This window comes from Lissotriton helveticus, chromosome 8 (genome assembly GCF_964261635.1).
Source record: "Lissotriton helveticus chromosome 8, aLisHel1.1, whole genome shotgun sequence".
Taxonomy (NCBI): Eukaryota; Metazoa; Chordata; class Amphibia; order Caudata; family Salamandridae; genus Lissotriton; species Lissotriton helveticus.
In genome coordinates this window covers 246,558,285-246,580,275 of record NC_136069.1, presented here as the reverse complement: position 1 = coordinate 246,580,275, position 21,991 = coordinate 246,558,285, and the positions used below count along the sequence as shown (strand labels likewise).

Here is a 21,991-nt window from a genome sequence, read left to right as displayed (position 1 = left end):
CCAATAGTTTTCTAGCTAATGTGAAGGTGGGTTCTAGAGAAACTAATGTGTGACATGAATTTTGGAATTAGCAAAGGTTGTGGACAAAAAATCAAATACAATTTTACCTCTCAATTTTAATCTGAGAATATGGTGGATATACTTTTGAACATGTCCTGAGAGTCAGTTATGCTCTAGAAAATACTGACGCTAGATGAATTTTGAGCAATACAGTAGAGCTGGCTTTGAATAGTTTGAAAGAAGATAAATCCATAATAATCAGATCTGCACATAAAGGGGTTAATTCAGTACTAATACATTTGGATGAATAGGATTAGGAAGCAACAAAACAAACATAAATTACAACTCACTTTAAATTAGTGAAGAGGAGTGTATTAACAAACTGCATAATAAACTATGTAGCATGTTGACCAAATTAAAACAACTTGGACTAATTGAGGATGATGAATATAGATATATGTATCATACTGGTCATTTATTTTCTTCTCAAAATACACAGAAAAATAGTGCAACTTCAAGGGGGAGGGGGGCAATTAAATCAGGAAAAGAGTTTTAGGGCAAAACATGCAGAATTTCATGTGCGTGCATAGATATTTCAAGGTATTTACTTACTTTAGCTGCACCTATTTGTTCTTTCCGAAACTTTTCAAGTGGGGCAATTAAGACATCATTTGCATTTTGAATCTGCAACATATACAAAACTATTAGCAAATATGCTAAAAAGATTATCTGGTTTATACAATATACACATTTCAAAGATGAGTAACAAGCAACCAAAGTTAAATAAGTACTGTCAGGTAAAAAGTACCAGGGCCTGTTTAAATTGCATATACCTTTATCTGCCAATCTATATATCGGTCTATATATCTTCTTTCCCTAGAAACCCAACTTAAAATATACAAACATTACAAAATCTAAAGTTATAGTAATCACTTACATTTATAAAATACGCACCACCTTCAAATCAATATTAACCATAGTTATAATTTACTCAAGTCAAACAAATCTTTATTGGGCAAAAGCCATAAAAGACATAAAACACATCTTATAAATGAGTAAAACATTCCAGTTAAAATTTAAAGTGCACATTTCATAACACAGCAAAACAGCGTAGTAATAGAGTTAGTGACATAATCACACAAAGAGAAGCTTATAGCTTTTTCTAATAGCTAATGCCCTTCAAATAAAAGGTAGCACTGCAAGACAGCTCTCTAAAGTGCCTAGATTCTGTAAAAACAACTGGCATTCCTGGTGTGCTCTCAGTTTTGATCTTTGAAAAAAACGGTAAACAATGAGCACCTAGATTCTGCTTATAGAAGACAAAACAATATAAAGTGGCAAGTGCTTTGCTTAGCAGCAGTATTACAGTGACATAAAGGTAGATCATATTACCATACTCATTGTAGGGGAAAGGCAACCTTAACATGTATTAAACTAAGTTTGAAAAACGTTAGGTAGCAATGGTGGGTGGGGTTCAAAATCCAGGATAGGTAAGGTTCTGGATTGATTATAGGGGTGTGGAAATTTTTTAATAATCTACTTGTCCATGGGACAAAATGCAACTTATATCTACATGTCCTGTAAGACAATCTACTTGTCCCATCTGTTCCCAAATCAATAATGTGGGATGACAAAGAGCCATTAATGGATTTTTGTTTTAATAAAACTGACCAGTGATATCAATGATTTGCAAAAATGTTGAAGGAAAACTTGACTTTATTGCTGAGAAAAGCGATATTCTCCTTAAGTACTGAAACAAAACAATACATGATTTTCAATAAACCAATCAAATGACACTTGTTAAAGCCCACAGCTGGTATGAAGGTAGTGTCCCATCGATCTAGCAGACAGTAAAGGAAGGCCAAAGTAATAAAAAATGTAACTGAGTCAAATAGCCAAGTTTTAAGTTGCCTTTTGAAGGCTGACAGTCAATTAACCGTAACTGAAAAGGAAGAATGTCAATAATTTTGCAGTGCGTACAGTAAAGGGGTTACCTTCACAATGAGACTTCAGAAATTTTGGAATCCGCAGGAGTTGACTATTGTTGGATCTAAGTGCCCTCTTTTGAGTATACAAAGACAGTCTATTCAGGAGATAACATGGGGCCTCACCATGATAAGTGCTGGAAACCAATGTAAGAGTTTTGAAGTTGATACGCTATACCACTGGAAGACAGTGCAGATGTCTCAAATATGGAGAGATGATATGGCACCTCAGCACTCTCCTGATTAGTTGTACCACTGCATTTTGAATTAGCTGAAGTTGGTGTATCAAATATGCAGGAAGACCAAGGTTGAGACTGTTAAAGTAGTCCAGATGGAACAAAATTAAAGAGTGAACTAACTGTTTTCCTTGTCTCTTCAGAAACCAGATCAAGAAACTTCTTTATAATTTTCATCTTCATAAGGCAGACAGACGAAATAGGTTTAATTTGAGACATAAAAGAGAGGGTGGAGTCAAAGATGATGCACACATTTCTAGCAGACGTGGTATGATTAGGACAGGTGGTTGGCAGGCCACCACCAGATAGAAGGTGGCAGGGGCCATTTTGGTAAAAAACAAAACTTTTGATTTATCAGAATTGTGTTTTAAACAATTTGCATCCATCCAAGTTGTGACTGCTCCAAGACATTCTTTGAAGTTGTGAAAAGCTTCCTCCATATTATCTTGGAAGGATCTTGAATAACTGACTTGAGGTATGGAAGCTTCGATATACTGGTCCAAATCACAAGCTGCAGCATATTTGCACACCCACCCATGTTGGTTGTATGTGGAAATATCTACTGCAGAAACATCATGCTGCTAAAATATTGAGAACCAAAATATAGAGTCTGGAGTTAGGAATAGTAAATCTTTGCTTACCAATTACCTTCTCCAAATTTTGACGCTCAAAATTTTGTATATAATATTCTGATAGCACGATATACTTATTCATAATTAAGGTGGAGTACCTCAGTGTTTCAGTAAAAAATAAATGGATGAGAAATGCTGTGCAGTTGGGGAGGTGCTGTCTGTCACAAAACGTCTGACCTCCTTCCAGCCTAATTAGTTCTTTCCCTTTCATCTTGCCATACTGACATACTCACTGCACATACACACAACCCAACTGCAATGACACGCACACCTGGGACAGACAGACACCCACTGCACACTCAAACAACGCCATTGCGCAGACACATAGCTACACTGCAGATGCATATACTCATACATCACTTAATGGACAGACACACAACCCCATGCAGGACCACACCCCTAGAGACATACCCCCGTGCAGATGTAAGCACACCTCTTATAGATAAACCCAAACACTTCCTTTTGATAGGCAGTGCCTAACAGGAAAGGTTTGCATAACACGTGCTTAATTTGGCCCTGACTGGAGCAGAGATACTGCCCGCAAACATATCCATGGATTTCCAGAAAAGGCTGAAAGAAGCCACTCGTTTTCTGTTCTAATGAAGGACATTCTACAAATGTATGAGAAATACAAATGTATGTTGCAGAAGGGGAAGGGTTCCAAGGAAGTTTTGGATTAGGTGGCAATGATGTCCAGCATAGGTCAACGAGGGCAGGTCCGAATCCATGGCCAGACTTACAAAATGACCACTGGCTATTCAAATTAGTTCCAATGAGATTAAATTGGTATATGTTTATTTTATGTAATAATCCTGAAAATCTAGTATGGGTTTGGCCCTCCTTGGAACATGTTGGACACCCCTAGTCTCTGGCTGTTTAGGATCTATAGTTTGCCAATGCTTATTTCAACTTTGGTTAGCAAATAGCACAGCTTTTCAGGTTGTTAGGCTCAAAGTGTAAATGTGCACTTGTAAAAAGATTCACTTACACCTACCTTTTCTTGTGAATAAATGTTTTCTGAGGTGAGAGAAGAGGGTGTTTCAGGAGGGTATTTCAGGGTCCGTATGCCCTGGGAAGTTTATGCACACCCACGAAATAATGAATTTGGGAGTATTCACAACTCTTTCCACAGCCCATTCTCATCATGGACATGGGCCAAATATTTATTTATATCAAAGATCAAACAAAATCTGGGTCCAGGGTAAACGTAGGAAGAAAATTCCACCTAATTTGGTAGGATTGTAGGGAAAGGTCTCACTGCTTGCTTTGTGGTTTATTGTCCACAGAGCATTTGGAAAAATGGAGACAGTATTACTGTTGGGAAAACTACATGACTCGGAAGTATGTTGATTGTCCAATTCAGGGGTTATGAGGCAGTTCTCATTGCTCAAAAGGGGTAGTTTCTGATATGCATTTCTTCACATCTTCATTATTCGGTTTACTCACAATAAAATGTCACTCGAGGTGTCCAACATTTGACAGTAGAATGTACACTGAATCCACGGAACTGTCACACATACGCAATAAAAAATCGTCAGCTAAGAGCACAACCTCAAATAAAAGGCCTTCAAAATGCTGGGCTAAGTGTGTCGCTAAAAGAGCCAAAAGCATAACTCTTAAATCTTAAAAAATACTTTGCCATGTTAAGGGTCGGGGCAGGATAATTCTTAAATTTCACACATAAAATAACACAACGTCAAATTTAAATACCCTGAAAATGTAATGCCTAAGCACACTGAAAATGTGGCAGCGTCTCTCCCAAACACAAGATCACCTTTCAGCACCTACATGACAACGTCTATCCGGTCCTGGCTGTAGTGTTTTGGACTGCGGGTTAGCAGTTCAGTTAACCGTGCACTTTGACGTGCGCACACGCGGACGTAGGACGTCACGCGTAGGATGTATAAATAAAGAAGGCGTGGCCGGAAAGGCAGTCCGGACCACGCGGTAAAGCAAAACTGGTGTCCCGAGTCTATGTGCGGCCGCAGCGCTTATGCCACCATGCGCATGCGGTCACAGGACTCCACAATGGCGACGAGGGAGTAAGAGCCCATGCTGTGCCCTGTCCGCCACGCCCTTCCTGCACTCCGGCGGCATGCAGACGCCCGACCGGCAGCCTGGCCCCAGCGCAATGGGCAGGGACCGCGTGGCCCGCTCTGAGACAGAAGAGGGCCGCCGACGTGCGTGGGAGACCCCGAGTGGCGGAGCTCGCACATGGATCCCGGGTACAGAAGTATGAGTGCCACCCCCTGGCCCCACAGCCGGTAACAGCCGCCCCGGCCCTAACGCGGCCGTGAAAACAGAGTCTGCCTCGGTGGAAGGTCATAGAGCCACCGGCCTAATTGCACCAGCAGCCGTTCTGCCCCAGTGAGGTGGGGCAACGCAGAGAGCACGACAGGCAAGCACTGCGCCTACATCGCTCATAGCCACGCGCTGCAGCTGCTCCTCGTGCAAGCATGACAACCATTCCCCCCATTGAGCCCTTCGTCGTGGACGGCGCATCCGCTTCCCTGGCGCCGCGCTGGAGGGACTGGACAGAACGCCTTCAGTTCTACTTTGAGGGCGCGGGCACTGCGAGGGAACGCCGCAGGGCGCTACTCCTACATCTGGGAGGGAAAGATATCCACAGGATCTATAAGACTCTTGTAGAAGCAACACCACACACCTACGTCACGCTCCTCAATGCGCTCAACGCTCATTTCGAACCAATGGCCTGCAAAGATTATGAGCGTTTCATATTCAGGCAAGCCAAACAGGAGGCGAAGAGTCGCTGGATGCATTCCATGGTAGGCTTAAAGAACTCGCCAGCACCTGTGGGTTTCGCGATGAGCAAGAGGAGATACGTGGTCAAATAATACAAGGATGCTACTCGTCGAACCTGAGGGTGAAAATCCTCCAAGAAGACGGTAAGCCGCTGGCAGAGATCCTGAAGTTGGGACGCTCCAAGGAACTGTCGCAAGCGAGAGCTTCGCACATGGAGGCGGCCCTGAATAGGCCGGTCAAAGCAGAACAGGTCAATACGGCCAGACAGGTCAACGTCGTCCGGCCGAAATCGCGCCAATTCGGAGGAAGGAGGCCGCCAGAAAGGCGCAAAGAATGTGGATACTGCGGAGGCGCGCCCCACCGCGCTCAAGACTGCCCAGCGCGCGGGAAAAGATGCAGCTCGTGTAGGCGGATAAACCATTTCCCAGCAGTCTGCAGATCCGCGAAGGCTAAGAGCGAAGCAGCCCACGCCATCAGAGAAAGCCCAGACAATGAAGACATGGATGATGACTCCAATGACTACCCAGTCCACTACGTGTTCGCCATCGACCAACCACAGAGGAAGAAGAGGCGTCTACCGAAGTGTCGTTTGAAGATACAACAACAGGAAGTACGAGCCACGATCGACACAGTGGTCTCGATTGAACTCATGGCGGCGAACGTATACCACCAACTGCGAGATAAGCCAACCCTGAAAGCAGCAAGAATCCGGGTATTCGCATACTGTCAGAAGACCCTGATCCCGCTAATTGGGTGTTTCCAAACGGAACTACAGCACCTAGACCAGAAAATTCTGATGACCATCTACGTCACAGAGGAGGGCAGTGGTATGCTACTCAGTGGGCAGGCAGCTGAAGAACTCCACCTGATATCTTTCGCAATGGCGGTGTTAGAAGAGGAACTCGACACAATCCTAGAAGAGTTCGAAGACACGTTCCGAGGCATTGGATGCCTCAAAGGGAAGGAGGTGTCGCTCCACATCGATCCTTCCATCCAACCTGTTGCTCTCAGACATCGGAGAATAGCGTTCCATCTGAGAAAGAAAGTGGAGGAAGAACTTGAGGCCCTCGAGAGACAGGGCATCATCGAGAAGGTCAGTGGACCCACCCCATGGGTGTCTCCGATCATGGTGGCACGCAAGCCCAAACAACCAGGTCAGGTCCGCATATGCGTAGACATGCGCCTACCCAACGCAGCAGTCAAGAGAGAACGGCATTTAACTCCCACCATTGACGACATCCTCGAAGAGCTGAACAGAGCAAAGTGGTTTTCCAAGATGGATCTTCTGTCGGGCTACCACCAGCTGCCCCTTCACCCGGACTCCCGCTACATCACCACTTTCTCCACCCACGTAGGCCTCAGACGGTATCGACGTCTCAATTTTGGCATATCCAGTGCGGCGGAGGTCTTCCAGAACACGATCAGAGAGGTTCTTAGCGGACTCCCAGGAGTCCTGAACGTGAGTGATGATCTGCTCATATATGCGAACTCCGTCGAAGATCACCACAAACGGCTGAGAGGAGTGCTGCGAAGAATCAGAGAATCAGGCCTAACTCTGCATCGCAAGAAGTGCCAATTCCTCCAAAACAAAATCAGCTTCTTTGGCTACACATTCTCTGACCAAGGGATCGCTCCCGATCCAGACAAAGTGAGAGATGTACAAGCAGCACCGGCCCGTCCAACATGTCGGAGGTACGGAGTTTCCTGGGAATGGTAAATTTCTGCGGGAGATTCATCCCAGACTTATCCAATCACACCAGACCCCTCAGGGAGCTCACCAAGTCCACCACCGCGTGGCAATGGGGGGAAGAACAGGACATCGCCTTCCGGAACACCAAGGCCGCGTTGTCCGCGGACAAGACCCTCTCTTACTTTGACCCGGCGAAACCTACCAACATAGCCGTGGATGCCAGCCCCTACGGTCTAGGAGCTGTACTGACCCAACGCCAAGGAGAGGACGACTGGGTCCCCATAGCCTACGCCAGTCGGTCCCTAACTGAAACAGAACAACGGTACTCTCAGATAGACAGGGAGGCGATTGCGATCCATTGGACCTGCAGACATTTTCATGTCTACGTATATGGACACCCGTTCACGGTCTCAACAGACCACAAGCCTCTGATTCCTCTATTCCGAGGGTCGGTGTCCAAACCGCCACCCCGAATAGAGAAATGGATCCTACAACTACAGGAATACGACTATCAACTGGAATACAAGCCGGGAGCGACAAACCCAGCGGATTACATTTCGAGGCATCCCCGGGCCTCAACCATTGGCGAAAAGGAAGACGCAGACGAAACCGAAGAATACGTGAAGGTCGTGCTGGAAAGATCAAGACCCCTGCCAATGAGTATGGAAATGATCATTGAAGCTACTCGCAGCGATGAAGTACTCCAACTGGTGGTGAGTGCCGTACAAGCCAACGACTGGAAGGTCATTCAAGCGTCCCTGAACAAAAGGACGCCGCAAGCGAGGAGCTCGCTGGAGACTTTTCTGAGGGTGAAGGACGAACTGTCAGTCGACAGCCAAGGGTGCCTACTGAGAGGACCACAGATCGTGATGCCGCAAAGCCTAACCCCACAAGCAATCGAACTAGCCCACCGCGGCCACCAGGGAATAGTGAAGACCAAGAGCAGGCTACGCGCAAAGGTGTGGTTCCTGGACATGGACACCAGAGTAGAACTAGCCGTCAAAGAGTGCCGATGGTGCCAAGCGGCGGGGCCACCGGAAAGTCCACCCCCGATCATCACCGAGGATGACCCGCAGAGGCCATGGGAACGAATCAGCGCTGACTTTGGGCACCTGCCAGATGGAAGGTACATGCTCGTCATCATAGACGATCTTACAAAATACCCGGAAGTGGAAGTCGTGATAACTCTCACTGCTAAAGAAGTCATTGCAAAGTTTGAGAAAACGATTGCCACGCATGGCATCTTCGAATGTGTCAAGACGGACAACGGGCCACCATTTCAAGGACAAGAGTTTGCAGAATACCTCAAAGAGTGGGGAATCCATCACCGGAAAGTGACTCCCCGCTGGCCTCAAGCCAACGGGGAGGTAGAGAGGTTCATGCGCACGCTGAACAAAGTCATCAGAATCGCCCATGCAGAAGAAACCACCTTGAAAAGACCAATCTACACGTTCCTGCGGGAATATCGGCTCACGCCACATCGCACCACAGAAGCGGCTCCAGGCCCCGCGGCGATGAGAAGAGTGGTCAGAGACACAAACTCCAATCACCACACCTGGTCCCCAAACAGCGCAGACCCACAAAAAGGCCCTATCCAAACGAAGACGGTCAAATGAATATGCCAGCTTCAAACGTAGGGCCAGAGAACCATCAATCCGAGAAAAGGACCAGGTCTACGTAAAAGACAGATACACAGGGAGCAAATTCAGACTCCCGTTTGAACCCCGACCATGGACAGTCATGCGCCGCATCGGGACCATGGTGACCGCTCAACGTGGAACGGAAACTGTCACGCGCAACATCTCCTCAGGTCCCCAAAACCAAGAGCTGGGGCAAGAGCCACCTAGTCAATTGGAAGGACCTGGTAGTCCAAGAGGAAGTGGAGCTGACTCAGCGATGAGTCCACCGGCCATAGAATCGCCGATAACCAACAGCCCCCGGTCCCCAGATGTCCCCTGGAGTGCCAGAGAACCACATCAAGAGACTCCACGGAGGGTACTCCACCGGGGAGAAGCATCGGGATATGGACTGAGAAGAAACCCGGCCCCGTCCTCACAACTGGCAGATTTTGCCGTGGGCTGATCATAGACTTTCTACCTGCCAGACTGGTAACAGGCCGGATGGCCCCATATCCTTATTTCTTTTCCTCTACCACAATTCACACTGACTATGCCTGCATGTTTTGGGTTTTGTTTTTCTAATTAAAGGTTGAAAGGAGTGTAGTGTTTTGGACTGCGGGTTAGCAGTTCAGTTAACCGTGCACTTTGACGTGCGCACACGCGGATGTAGGACGTCACGCGTAGGATGTATAAATAAAGAAGGCGTGGCCGGCAAGGCAGTCCGGACCACGCGGTAAAGCAAAACTGGTGTCCCGAGTCTATGTGCGGCCGCAGCGCTTATGCCACCATGCGGTCACAGGACTCCACACTGGCGGCCAATCAGGGTCTCTTGGATCTTAAAGCACCATCCAACTCCACTGCCCTCTTTAGCACAGCCTCAACCGACTGCTCCAACCCTTGCAGTGCCGCCATGGCCAGAACAGGAGAGAATCTGAGCCAAACGGGACCTCGCATGCCAGATGAAATAGGCCTCTCCAGCGATACCCACGCAGGACTGCTTCAGGGCGCACCAGTAGTTAAATATTTTGAATACAAACTTACTCTCCTGCACGAGCAATATTCACCACACTTTCGATTTGTTTGGACAACTGCACCAAAGGAAAGAGAGAAAACGGACAACCAAACAGATGAAAGAAAGTATTTACCGTGCCTCAGCCCATTTTATATTGCGTTCTTATTTTAACCTAAAACAAGTTAAAATAACTTTGATATGGAGTTCATTCTTGTATAATTGGGCAATTACTAAACAAACAAAAAAATGCAGACACCACGCTCTTAAAGACCCCTCTCATTGCTCATCTCGGTTTCATTCTCTTTCTACCGCCTCTTTCCCCTACTTCGTGTGCTTGCATAGCAAAAGTGTCCACGTTTCAGCACTAGCCACGCAGACATTAGCAGCTAGGAAAACACAAAAACGTGTTTTTAGAATCCTACCAACAAGGCAAATACATTTTACGTTCTGTATTCGGCATCCCGTGCCATCACGCATGCTATGGCATTAGTAAATCATATGACAGAGACTTGTGGAGCAGCCATAGGCAGACCATTGTTCTTGTGCGCACTCCTAATACACAAGAGATGCGTGCGTACAGAAGCTACAGCCAGTAGTGGAAGAGAAGCTGCGTCTGACAGAACACTACCGGCTCCTCACCGAGATGATAGCTGAGGGGGCGGGGCCGAGCAGGGAAATCGCAGTTTACTTTGATTTAATGTCTAGTTGCCCGTCGGACAAAATAGACATTAAATCTTCTTGCCCCTGACAGAAATCAACATTTCTCGGGCGTCGGGCGATATGAATTCCCCACCCCATGATTGATACTGACATATATCCAACAATTGACACCAGGGACTGAGCCCTCGACAGCCTGTGAGCCACACAATGCTTGAAGCAGTGTTGTTTGACTTCCTCTTTACTTTTTACGGCTATCACATGAGGATTATCAAATAGTTCTTATAATCCGATTACCTCAAAAGTTTTTTTTGTTATAAAATCCATGGAATCAGAGCAACCCCATCCAATGATAAACAATTCGAAACACAGGATCTCACCAAGGCTGCCACTGGACATCCCCAGATTTTAGCCCACAACAAAAGTGATGCAAAATCCATCTGATCCTCCAGATGAGGGAGACCTAAATCTTCATGACAAATCAGAGCAGCAGTCCTCGAGGGAACCGCAAGTAGCCTCCTTAGGAAACGTTTTTCTACCCACTGGAGAATTGATGCATTTATGTACCCCACAAACCCACACTGTAAAGCCCCACAAGAATGCTTTTACTTTTATACAAATTGACCATCTCCTCAATAGGTTTCTGTCCCAGCCTATGGGCAATTCTAAAAATTGCCTCTTTATTCCTACTAAATTGTTGTGCCCTTGCAGTTAAAAGTGAATTCCATTTAAACGAAGAACTAAAAAGGATCCCTAATTAATTAAAATATGTCACATTCTCAAGAGAAGTTGTTCCCACCATAAAGGATTTTGATCTCATGCTACTGGCTCCACAGGTCATAATAAATTATTTATAGTGTTTAACTTTTAGATCCAGTTCTTCCATATATGAGAAGATAAAATCTGTAGGCCATTTCGTATGTGGGCGATCAATATAGCATCATCCGTGCACAGCAGAATTGGGATGAGCAGCCTACCAATTGGTGGGGTGTCCTTTTCTGCCTCAGATAGATATTTAGAGATCCCATTTATGTAAAGCAGGAAAAGGAAGGGAGCCAAAATACAGCCCTGTCTCACTCCTCGTGTAGATCTGATTTGGAAGGTGGTTTCACCATACAAGCCATACCAAACCCTGATAGTAAGATTCTGATGTAAACATTTAATTAAGGTAAGTAGTTCCGGCTCCACTCCTATACTTTCCATCAGGACCCAGAGTTTACAAATTTGTAAAAAATTGGTCGGTGATTCACCAAATTGAAAGCGCTAGATAAATCAATGAACGCCAGATGCAGGGTTCCTTTCTTGGCAATTACTTATTTCTTGTTATCATGTAGAAGTTTAGGCACTGGTCTAAAGTCACAAAACCTAGCAAGAAGCCAAATTGCACGTTAGACAAGATCGTTCTGCTGCCCATGATTCCAGGCAGGACCAAAGCACTCTATCTAAAATCATCATGCTAGAATCTATGAGCGAGATTGTTCCATAGCATGAAGGGAAGTGTCTTTCGCTTTTTGATAAACCAGGATAATTGTAGCTGTCCTCCAGGAATTGGGTATTTGGCCCCACACCACATTCCTAAATACATTAGTTGGCAGGGGTGCCCAAAGGCCGACATTGGTTTTAAAGATATCCGCAGGGACACTGTCTTGGCCTGGCGCCTTCTAGAGTGCACATTTCCCAAGAGCGTTAACTACTTCTTTGATTTCTGTACCTAGCGAGGGGTCATTGAGCCTGTGTTGGACAGGTTTATGTAATTTACTAAAGAGGAGGATAATGATTGACTAGGACCAGAACAGAATATTTCTGCAAAATTGGCCACTCATAAATCAGCTCGATACTTCAACCCCCTAGACAGCCTGCACTTCAAAAAACAAGTGGGCAATTATTTCCCAGAATGCATTGTTACTGCCCAACCTAACAGCTTCCGAGAGGTCCGCCCAAGTTTTACCTTGGATCTCTCCCTTTCTTTCTTCCATAATATTTTATATGATCTTATTGCAGCTTCACTGTCTACTAATGACCGTGGTTGTTTCTTTAGTGTTGCCTTTAACTGTTTATGAACCGGAATACAGGCTGAATTAAACCATCTATGTCGAGATCCCTCAACCTGGAGTTTTCTTGAGGTCAATTTATCTGAGATAGATCTACATCTAGTATCAAACCCTTTCAAGATGAGTAGGCCGCTGAATTTTCAGTAAGGCAATTTAAAACAGGAATCATATTCTGGGACACAATCTGACTATTAAAAGCCTCGGAATGCACCTTAGCTCATTTAATTTTAATGCCTTTTTAGGTCGAGCCTACGCAGCGCTAATGCGCTGCCTGCAGGACTTGTTATTATCTCCTCTATCGGCTTTTGGCATGCCCACGAAATGCCATTTGTATGTTGTTGTGCCATTTAGAAAAACAGGGTTTTTATTGATGCATTGGGTCTGATTCTCCCGCCTTCGCGTGTTTGGGTCACGCCCAGGCGATTTCACTCATTGTTTGCTTGTGTTGGCCATCCCAATACATCCGCGATTCCTCTTGGTCATCCTGATCTGCCTTTTTTATTTTGTAGGCTATCAACATTGTTTTAGGCTTTCAGGCTGTTTCACTGAGCAATGCTCTGTTCGGCACTTGCAAAGTGGCAATTTCTGTCAGGTAGCTGTTGAGCTATGCCAATAGCTCTAACTAAAAAAAAATGCGAGACCTATTGTTTTTCTAATGCTTGTTTCTTTGAGTACTCTATTTTAAGACATGTATTCTTTAAAGCTTTTATTAACTGACAAGCTAATGCTTAAATAAGGAGGTTATGATCACTCGTACACTTTGCTATGATGTTAAAATCAGAGAGGCAAGAAGGCAACTCAGATTAGATAAAAATAAAATCTATAGTACCCCCTCTAGCACTACTGGTAAAGGCTGGACGTTTACTTTTCTCTTTGGCAACCATGCTGGCCACTATAATGCTACAAAATCAGAGAGTGCAGTGCCTCTCCATAAGGCTTATAGTTAATTAGGAAAACTTTCATTCTTCATTCCATACAAACCTAACTTAAAATATACAAAGACTAGAAATTATAAAGTTATAGTTATCACTTACATTTATAGTTTATGCACCACCTTCAAATTACTATCAAGCACAGTTATAAGTTACATTTTTATTTAAGCACCACCTTCAAATTATTGTAAGCTGTGCACCTCTGTACACAGTCTTGTCATCTTACTCGCCACACTACATTAACTATAACTGGCACCTTCTCCATGCACTGGTTATACACTTACATATATATTACATAACTTATAGCATGTACAGTTATTGCATTCATAACAACACTTATGACATCAGAAATAGGATACTTTGTGAAAACACAGTGCTTAGTGGAATAGAGTAATTAAAGTTATAAGTGTGACAGTCATTTGAAGCTGGTGCTTAATTTATAATTGAAAGTCATAACTATAACTCTAAGATTTCTAATGTTTATATATTTTAAGTTGTGTTTGGATCGAAAGAAGAAATAAAGTGTTTTCCTCACTATAAATTTCCCTAAACTTTTGGGTTTCTTATATATATTAATATATATATATATATATATATATATATATATATATATATATATATATATATATATATATATATATATATATATGTGTGTGTGTGTATATGTGTATTACCTACTGGCGGTCGCCAGTAGGTATATATAGTTAGGATTTTTTCTCTATGGGATTTTTGAAAATTCTATGTCTAATAACTTTGGCGTTTGTGGACGGAATTGGCTGAAATTTTCAGGAAAATGGCACATTTTGTTTCTGAGCAGCCCTTGAAAATTTGGGGGGGGTTCGTCAAGGGGGGGCCGAGAAAAAAGGGGGGTCCCAAAACGTGTTTTTAACATTGAGTTTTCCATAGGGCGGTTGGCCTCACTTTTAGCCCGAACGGCTGAATGGATTTGCACGAAACTTGGCAAAATTGTAGGGACTGGTAGCCCGATGTGCCTTTTGTAGGTCTCAATATATGTGCTCCAGTGGATTTTGAGAAATTAACGTTTAAAAAAAGATATATATCTGTAACAGCGGACCTGGCAGCGTCCCAGGACGCGTACTTTACGCGCAACGGAGCTTTGTGAAGCGAAGCTGATTGGTTCTCCGGCGTCTGTCAACATTCCAAAAAGTCCGTAGCGGCCGCCATCTTGTCTCTCGGTTGGATCGAGAGACAAGAGGAGGTCAAAACAAAGGGGGAAATAACTATAAGGGGGCATAGTAGATCCTCGCTGACCCCCTAGGTTTGATGTGGAGGTTTTAAAAGGGCCCCGCGGGGCAAAAAAAAAACAAAATAATAATAATCGAACGGCTGAATGGATTTGCACGAAACTTGGCAAAATATTAGGGACTGGTAGCCCGATGTGCCTTTGCTAGGTCTCAATATATGTGCTCCAGTGGATTTTGAGAAATTAACGTTCAAAAAAAGATATATATCTGTAACAGCGCTCCGCTTCGCGTACTTTTCGCGTTACGGAGCTTTGCGAAGCTGATTGGTTCTCCGGCGTCTGTCAACATTCCAAACAGTCCGTAGCGGCCGCCATCTTGTCTCTCGGTAGGATTGAGAGACAAGAGGAGGCCAAAGCGAAGGGGGAAATGACCATAAGGGGGCATAGTAGATCCTTCCTGACCTCTTAGGTTTGATGTACCATTTTGCCAAGTTTGGTGTAATTCCGTTCAGCCATTCAGGCTGTAGACGTATGTAAATGTCCTATGGAAAATTGCATGGGGAAAACACATTTGAAAGTGTTGAAATTTAGAACCAATTAAAATTTTACTTTGGTTTTGTATTTGTGTGTGATGAAAGTTAATTGGTTATGTATATATGTCAAATGAGAGGAAACCACAGCCATTTTGTGATACTACTGTCTGAGGTACATTTGTGAGGAATTTTTGGTGGTGAATTTCTGGTGTTTGATTTACACAGTACTAACACTTCTGCTACTTTTAAAAAGGTGAGTTGTTAATTTGTAAGGGGAACTATGTTGTACACTTGAAGATAATTTGAAAAATGTTTTCTGTTATTTATTTGCAGTCCTTCTGTTATACTAAATACTTGATAAAGTTAGTTTTATATTATGTATTACTAAAAACGATAAATGAAAGTGATTATTTTTTTCTGCAATTTACAGCAAGCAATTTCAAAATAAAATGGCTCACAATGAAGAGACCGTGGCAATTTCTTTTGAATTGTCCAACACATTGATTGAAATTGAGAGCACCAATAATGAAATATTGTCACAAGGAGGACATGACTTGTATGATTCCATTAGATTGATTGAAATGGACAGCACCAAGAATGAAATATTGTCACAAGGAGATGACTTGAATGATTCCACTACATTGATTGAAATTGAGAGCACCAATAATGAAATATTGTCACAAGGAGGAGATGACTTGTATGATTCCATTAGATTGATTGAAATGGACAGCACCAATAATGAAATATTGTCACAAGGAGGAGATGACTTGAATGATTCCACTACATTGATTGAAATTGAGAGCACAAATAATGAAATATTGTCACGAGGAGATTACTTGAATGATTCCACTACATTGATTGAAATTGACAGCACCAATAATGAAATATTGTCACAAGGAGGAGATGACTTGAATGATTTTTTTGATCAATCTCTTGATGGCGAATTTATCGAGTGTTTGGAGACCATAGAGTTACAAGAATCATCATTGGAGACTTTTAATGAGGACATTGCTGATGAGGACATGTTACTAGTTCTTTCAAATTTAGAAAATTCTGAAGAATAAATTTATATTTAGAAATCAAAAATTGTTTGAGACATTATTCATTTTTATTTTTAATTTATGAGGTTGTAGCGAAGTGATTGTAGTATAAAATGAGACTTATAGTATAGAGTGCAACATTTTTATGTTACATGGTAAGTTTACTCATATTTACTTCCCTTCTGCCACTATATTATCTCCAATGTGTATTTGACATCTCTTCTTCATCTCCGGCCTCCTTTCTCTCACTGTGTGTCTCCGATGCATCTTATCGCTGCTATTTTGTGTAATTACAGAAGAGAGTAAAATAAAATAGTTCGGAACGTGAAAAGGGGGCAAAGTAGAGTACTCCTCACCCCCTAGGCCTTTTTAGGCGGTCCCAAAAGGATCAGTTTCTGCTTTCCTGAGAGATTATGGTATGAGTTCCATATACCACAATAACTTGCATTACAACATGCAAGATATCTATCTCCTATTACCAACTTTTGGAGATATTCGCGCTAAGCGCGAATATCTCCAAAAAGTAACACCTGCCCTGAGCAGTTCTTAGCCATGTTATCCAATGGGAGGTGGATAACATGGCTAAGAGCATTAGCTCGGTAATGCATGAATATCGCTGAGTTTTTAGCGATATTCATGCATTGCGGCCGTTTATTATCGCATTTGCGATAAACCTTGATAATAGCAAGGTTTATCTTCGATAATTTCTGACGATGCTTAGTGGTAAAAAATTGGTTGGTAAGCATCGTTAGCGATAAATATCGCTTAACTTTGGTAATATGCCCCAACGTCTGTTAACGTTCGATTCGAAGGAAATGAGGAAGTGTTGAAAAACATTGTCTGCGCCATCTTGCTTTTTTTGAAATGCCACACTTTTGTCGTGCACGGCAGCCATTTTAGATGTCTTGACCAGACCCACTCTCTGCACGCTGTCGATTCGTAGCATGGCTCCTCACCCACGCAAGCATCTTCCCTAGGCACTGGTCACCACCGCTCTCTGTCTTATGCATGGGCAATAAACCTCCCCCCATCTGCGCTGCTCTTCCCTGAGAATCACACTCTGTGCCCGCCCGACACCTCCCTTTCGCCCTATTCACTACCGCACCCTCTGACACTCCTCTTTCTCTGTGTCCGATTGTCCAGGCTATCAGCTAGCCCTGCAGATGTAGTTTATGGCCCCAGCTGTAAAGAATCACCCCTCTTCAAAGGAGTTATAGTAGATCAAGGCCCACACCCGATGAAATCCGTCACACCACACGTGTTCCTACTATCTGAAAACCATCCTGTATTGTGATTGGGGAGGGGACCGAGCCTGAAGCGGAAGATTCCAGGAATGACTCTTTGTACATCAAAGTTTTTACAATTATGTGTCACATTAAAAATATATAGCACTCCAACAAAGTAGTAGGAATATAAAACTTTAATAACATATAAATATATACAAGAAAACAAAAACAGTAAAAACATTTAAACAACGAAGAGACCGTGGCAATTTCTTTTGAATTATCCAATAGATTTATTGAAATTGACAGCACCAATAATGAAATATTCTTGTCAGTAGCGGTCTGTTGTGCGAATAGTTCCAAGGCAGCAGAACGCGCTGAAATCTAGATGGCACGAAAGTGATGTCTAGTAAGTTGCCGCCCAGCAAAAAACGGCGTGGGGCGCCGCGGGGGTGAGTGAGTCCAGTAGGCACCACAGCTATTCTTACCGGCATTGCAGAATTACTGCTGGGGACAATGCCTGTGCTGTAGCAGGGTCACAGCAGAAACAAAAAGGATTCTGTTGAAGATGTTGTTGGTTTTCAATTTGAAAACAGTTCTGGTGTCAACTGCTATGCTAATGTAGTGGTTAATGTTTTGTTTTCTCTAGAAAATGTAAAAGAGGGGGAGGCAGTCCAAAGTTCCGTTAAAAGGGCAAAGGAAAGGATCGGTGGTTTGAACTATCAGTCAAAAAGGGGAGGGGGTGCAATAATTTTTCCTACCGGGTCACACTGTGCTTTCACCGGAAGTGAGGTCTGCAGGATTCTAGTAATTCAAAGTGAGGCTGGCGCCAGCATGGGAGCGCCGACGTCCCGCGGATACAGTTTCGTCACTCCACGGGCGATCATGGCAGTCATTCCCCATCGGGGGTCGGAGACTCCCGCGGCTCCTCTAGAATCTTCAAGGTCGTGGAGGACTACGGTGGTGGAGTCAACCAGTGACCGGGCCATTTCTTTATGCTGGGCCCGCTCTTGCCAGGTCGACCGCCATTTTGAGAGTTCGGCAGCTACCGGCGATCGCGGGGTCACATGAGCGGACGGGCTCCACCCTGCCGGGCGAGACGTTGCAGCATGGCCACAGTGGAAGAACCCTTTTCCGGGCGCCTGGAGCGCTGAGGGTGCAGCTGGGAAGCCTCCACCTGGGGAGGCGGGAGAGGCCTGTTCGCACCGTCTCTCCCTCCCAGTGCACCCCACGGCGTCTCGTTTGAGATTTGTTATGGCCGGACCAGGCGATGAGGACGAGGGGGGGGGGGGGTCGGAGGCATGTGCAAGACATCCCCCCCCAGTGTTGTCGCAGCCATTATAAAAGAAAGAAGTGTCCCGTCCGTCTTCGGGCCGGGCTTCCGGTGGATGTCGGCCGGACGCCCCTGGCTCTGGCTCCATGAACGGGTTTCTTGGTATATCGGCTGCAGCCGGATCCCGTCGGCCTCGGCCCCCCGACCGTTGGTGGTCGGACCGGAAGAGCATGTGGCGGGACTACCTGCAACTCTCAAGGGCCACCGCGGCCGGACTGGGAGAGAGAGGGGAGGGTCGAGGAGACATTCCCCCCCCCTGCAACTGTTCAGCGTTGTAAAGGCAATCCCCTGGCCGGGTCCCGCTGGCCTCGGCCTCTCCTCCGGCTACACCCTACGTTAGGATCTCCTGGCCGAGGCGTGGCAGCAGGACCTGCCTTATATGGGCTGCTCCCGGCTGGGCGTAGCCGGAACCCTGCCCCACCTTGGAAGTTTCCAGAGTGGGGGTGGATGTTCTACTGACTTGCATTTTGCCTAGTCTATCGATTTTTTTGGCGTGGCAGGCGGTGGGACAGCGAGGGGTGATTTGGTTTCTCTTACTGTTTTTCTGGTCTCTCACCACTGGCATATTTTAAAGTTTTCTTGTTTCTAGGACATTAATAGGTTTTATCATTACGTTATGTTATCGTTTCTTTGTTCGTTGTTTAATAAAAGTTCATGTTCATCAGTGGCCTACTGATTTTCGTTTTCCTATTTTTTTCTTTCCAGGTTGTTTCATGGTAAAGTTTCTGTTAACAGGATACAGTGATCACTTCGTTATTATTGCATATGTCCTTTTCACTAGGGGTGCTCTCTGGTCGGGCCAGATGACGTATCTCTAGTAAATGGTCCGGGTGAAAAAGGTGCATCAATCAGTGGGGAGTAGATAGGCATGACAGATTACAACGGGGGAGAACGGTCCGCATTACGTACCCTTTCACTACTTGCAAAGATTTTCCTACGTTTATTTGCAAACAGGGAATACCTCCAAAAAGAACTAATTCCCAAACAGTCAATGTTCGGACAATCAATCAATCAATGAGGAATGAAATAGGTACGACGTGTTAAAGGCTTGCGTTACCTACCCTTCACTATCTGCAAAGGGAGAGAGAATATTCCTATTCTTCCTCGTTTGCAGGTAGAGAAGATCCTTAAGAGAATTAACTTCGAACAATTCAATGCTCGATTGAAACAATCAACAAGGGGTACTGTGAACACAAATGAACGCCGCTTATATACATACGCATTGCTATTTTCAACAGGTTGTTCCTAATGTTTCTATTTTAGCGAGGTCAAAAAGAGATCCCATTAGTGGCCTACTGATTTTGCTCGATTCCTTTTGTTTTTTTACACGATTTTTCGCTATCTGCAAAGACTAAACAGAGTATTGCGACTCTGTGCTTGTTTGTAAATAGAGAATGAACCAAAGAGAACAATCAATCAAATGGAGAGAGAAGCAGGCACGACGGATTACAAAGGGGGCAAAGGGCTGCGTTAACTACCCTTCACTATCTGCAAAGAGAGAGTACTCCTAATAGAAATGAGGGGTGGGGGGCAGCATTCAAAGCAGATCAGTGTGCATAAACACGAAAATGTTTTTACTTACCACGTACTTGACATTCGACAGCTTATGATATTTGCTATTAAAAAAACATTGAAATTCACTGAAAAAACCATAGGTTATAGACCATATATAGTTAGGAATTAGCATTTACAAAACCTTGAAAATTCACTGAAAAAAACATAGGTTATAGACCATATATAGTTAGGAATTAGCATTTACAAAACCTTGAAAATTCACTGAAAAAACCATAGGTTATAGACCATATATAGTTAGGAATTAGCATTTAAAAAACCTTATTTTACTCACACAAAACCATTGAAATTCCATATATAGTTAGTTGCACTAACTATATATCGCGCACCCGCAATCCACTGCTGATGATGTCACATATTACATCATTCATGACATGGTCAGTGACATCACTGATGACATCACTGATGACATCTCAAATGACATCACTGATGACATCACTGATGACATCTCATTTGACATCAATGACCACATCACTGATGATATCATTCATGTGACAATACAATGCATCTCCTCACACTTTAATATAACCTCTGTTACACCCAGTGTTAAATACAGAGTATAATTTTTGAAACCATTGACACACCAATACTAGTTACTACATACGCACTCAGTGATTCCTATGTTTACACACACATTCACTCATTTACCCATACAATCATTCATACATACAATCACTCATCTTTACAACACTATCATATGCACTCATACACCTATACAGACTCTCACACTCTGTCACTCATCCATGGAGTTACTCACACACCTAGTCAGTCCTGTAAAGAATCAATCACACTTCCATTTTCTAATCTATACAGTTAAACATAGAGCACCTTACATTTTGAAACATATACTAACACATAATTACTCTCTTATACAATCATTGATACAAGTACACATTGATCTGCACAGAGTCACACACCTCCCAGCCAGCCACACACACACTCAGTCTCCCATACAAATACTTGGGCAATCAATCAATAACCCATATAGTTACTCATATAGCTACTGATCAACACATGCAGCAGTTTACAGAACAACAGACATAATGATGCACAAATTAAGACAGTTTAGTCACTAACCCATGCACTCAGTGAGACACATTTAATCACTCACTCATACAGTCAGTCACGCACCTACTAAATCCTTCATCCAGACACTTCTACATCTACTCATTCTTCAATATGTAAAACATATTTAAACTTTACAGAAACACACAGTCACTGGATGATGTCATCAGTGATGTCATTTGAGATGTCATCAGTGATGTCATCAGTGATGTCACTGACCATGTCATGAATGATGTAATATGTGACATCATCAGCAGTGGATTGCGGGTGCGCGATATATAGTTAGTGCAACTAACTATATATGGAATTTCAATGGTTTTGTGTGAGTAAAATAAGGTTTTTTAAATGCTAATTCCTAACTATATATGGTCTATAACCTATGTTTTTTTCAGTGAATTTTCAAGGTTTTGTAAATGCTAATTCCTAACTATATATGGTCTATAA

At 43.8% G+C, this 21,991-nt stretch overlaps 1 protein-coding gene across 1 annotated transcript in view; it reads right to left on the bottom strand.

Annotated features, from left to right (window-relative positions):
- The window catches only part of ARHGAP42 (Rho GTPase activating protein 42), an 840,311-nt gene that overhangs the window by 288,976 nt on the left and 529,344 nt on the right, over nt 1–21,991 (bottom strand). Inside the window, exon 4 of the mRNA XM_078656994.1 lies at nt 613–684. Within this exon, the coding sequence (XP_078513120.1) occupies nt 613–684 (72 nt within the window). The remainder of the gene's footprint in view (nt 1–612; nt 685–21,991) is intronic.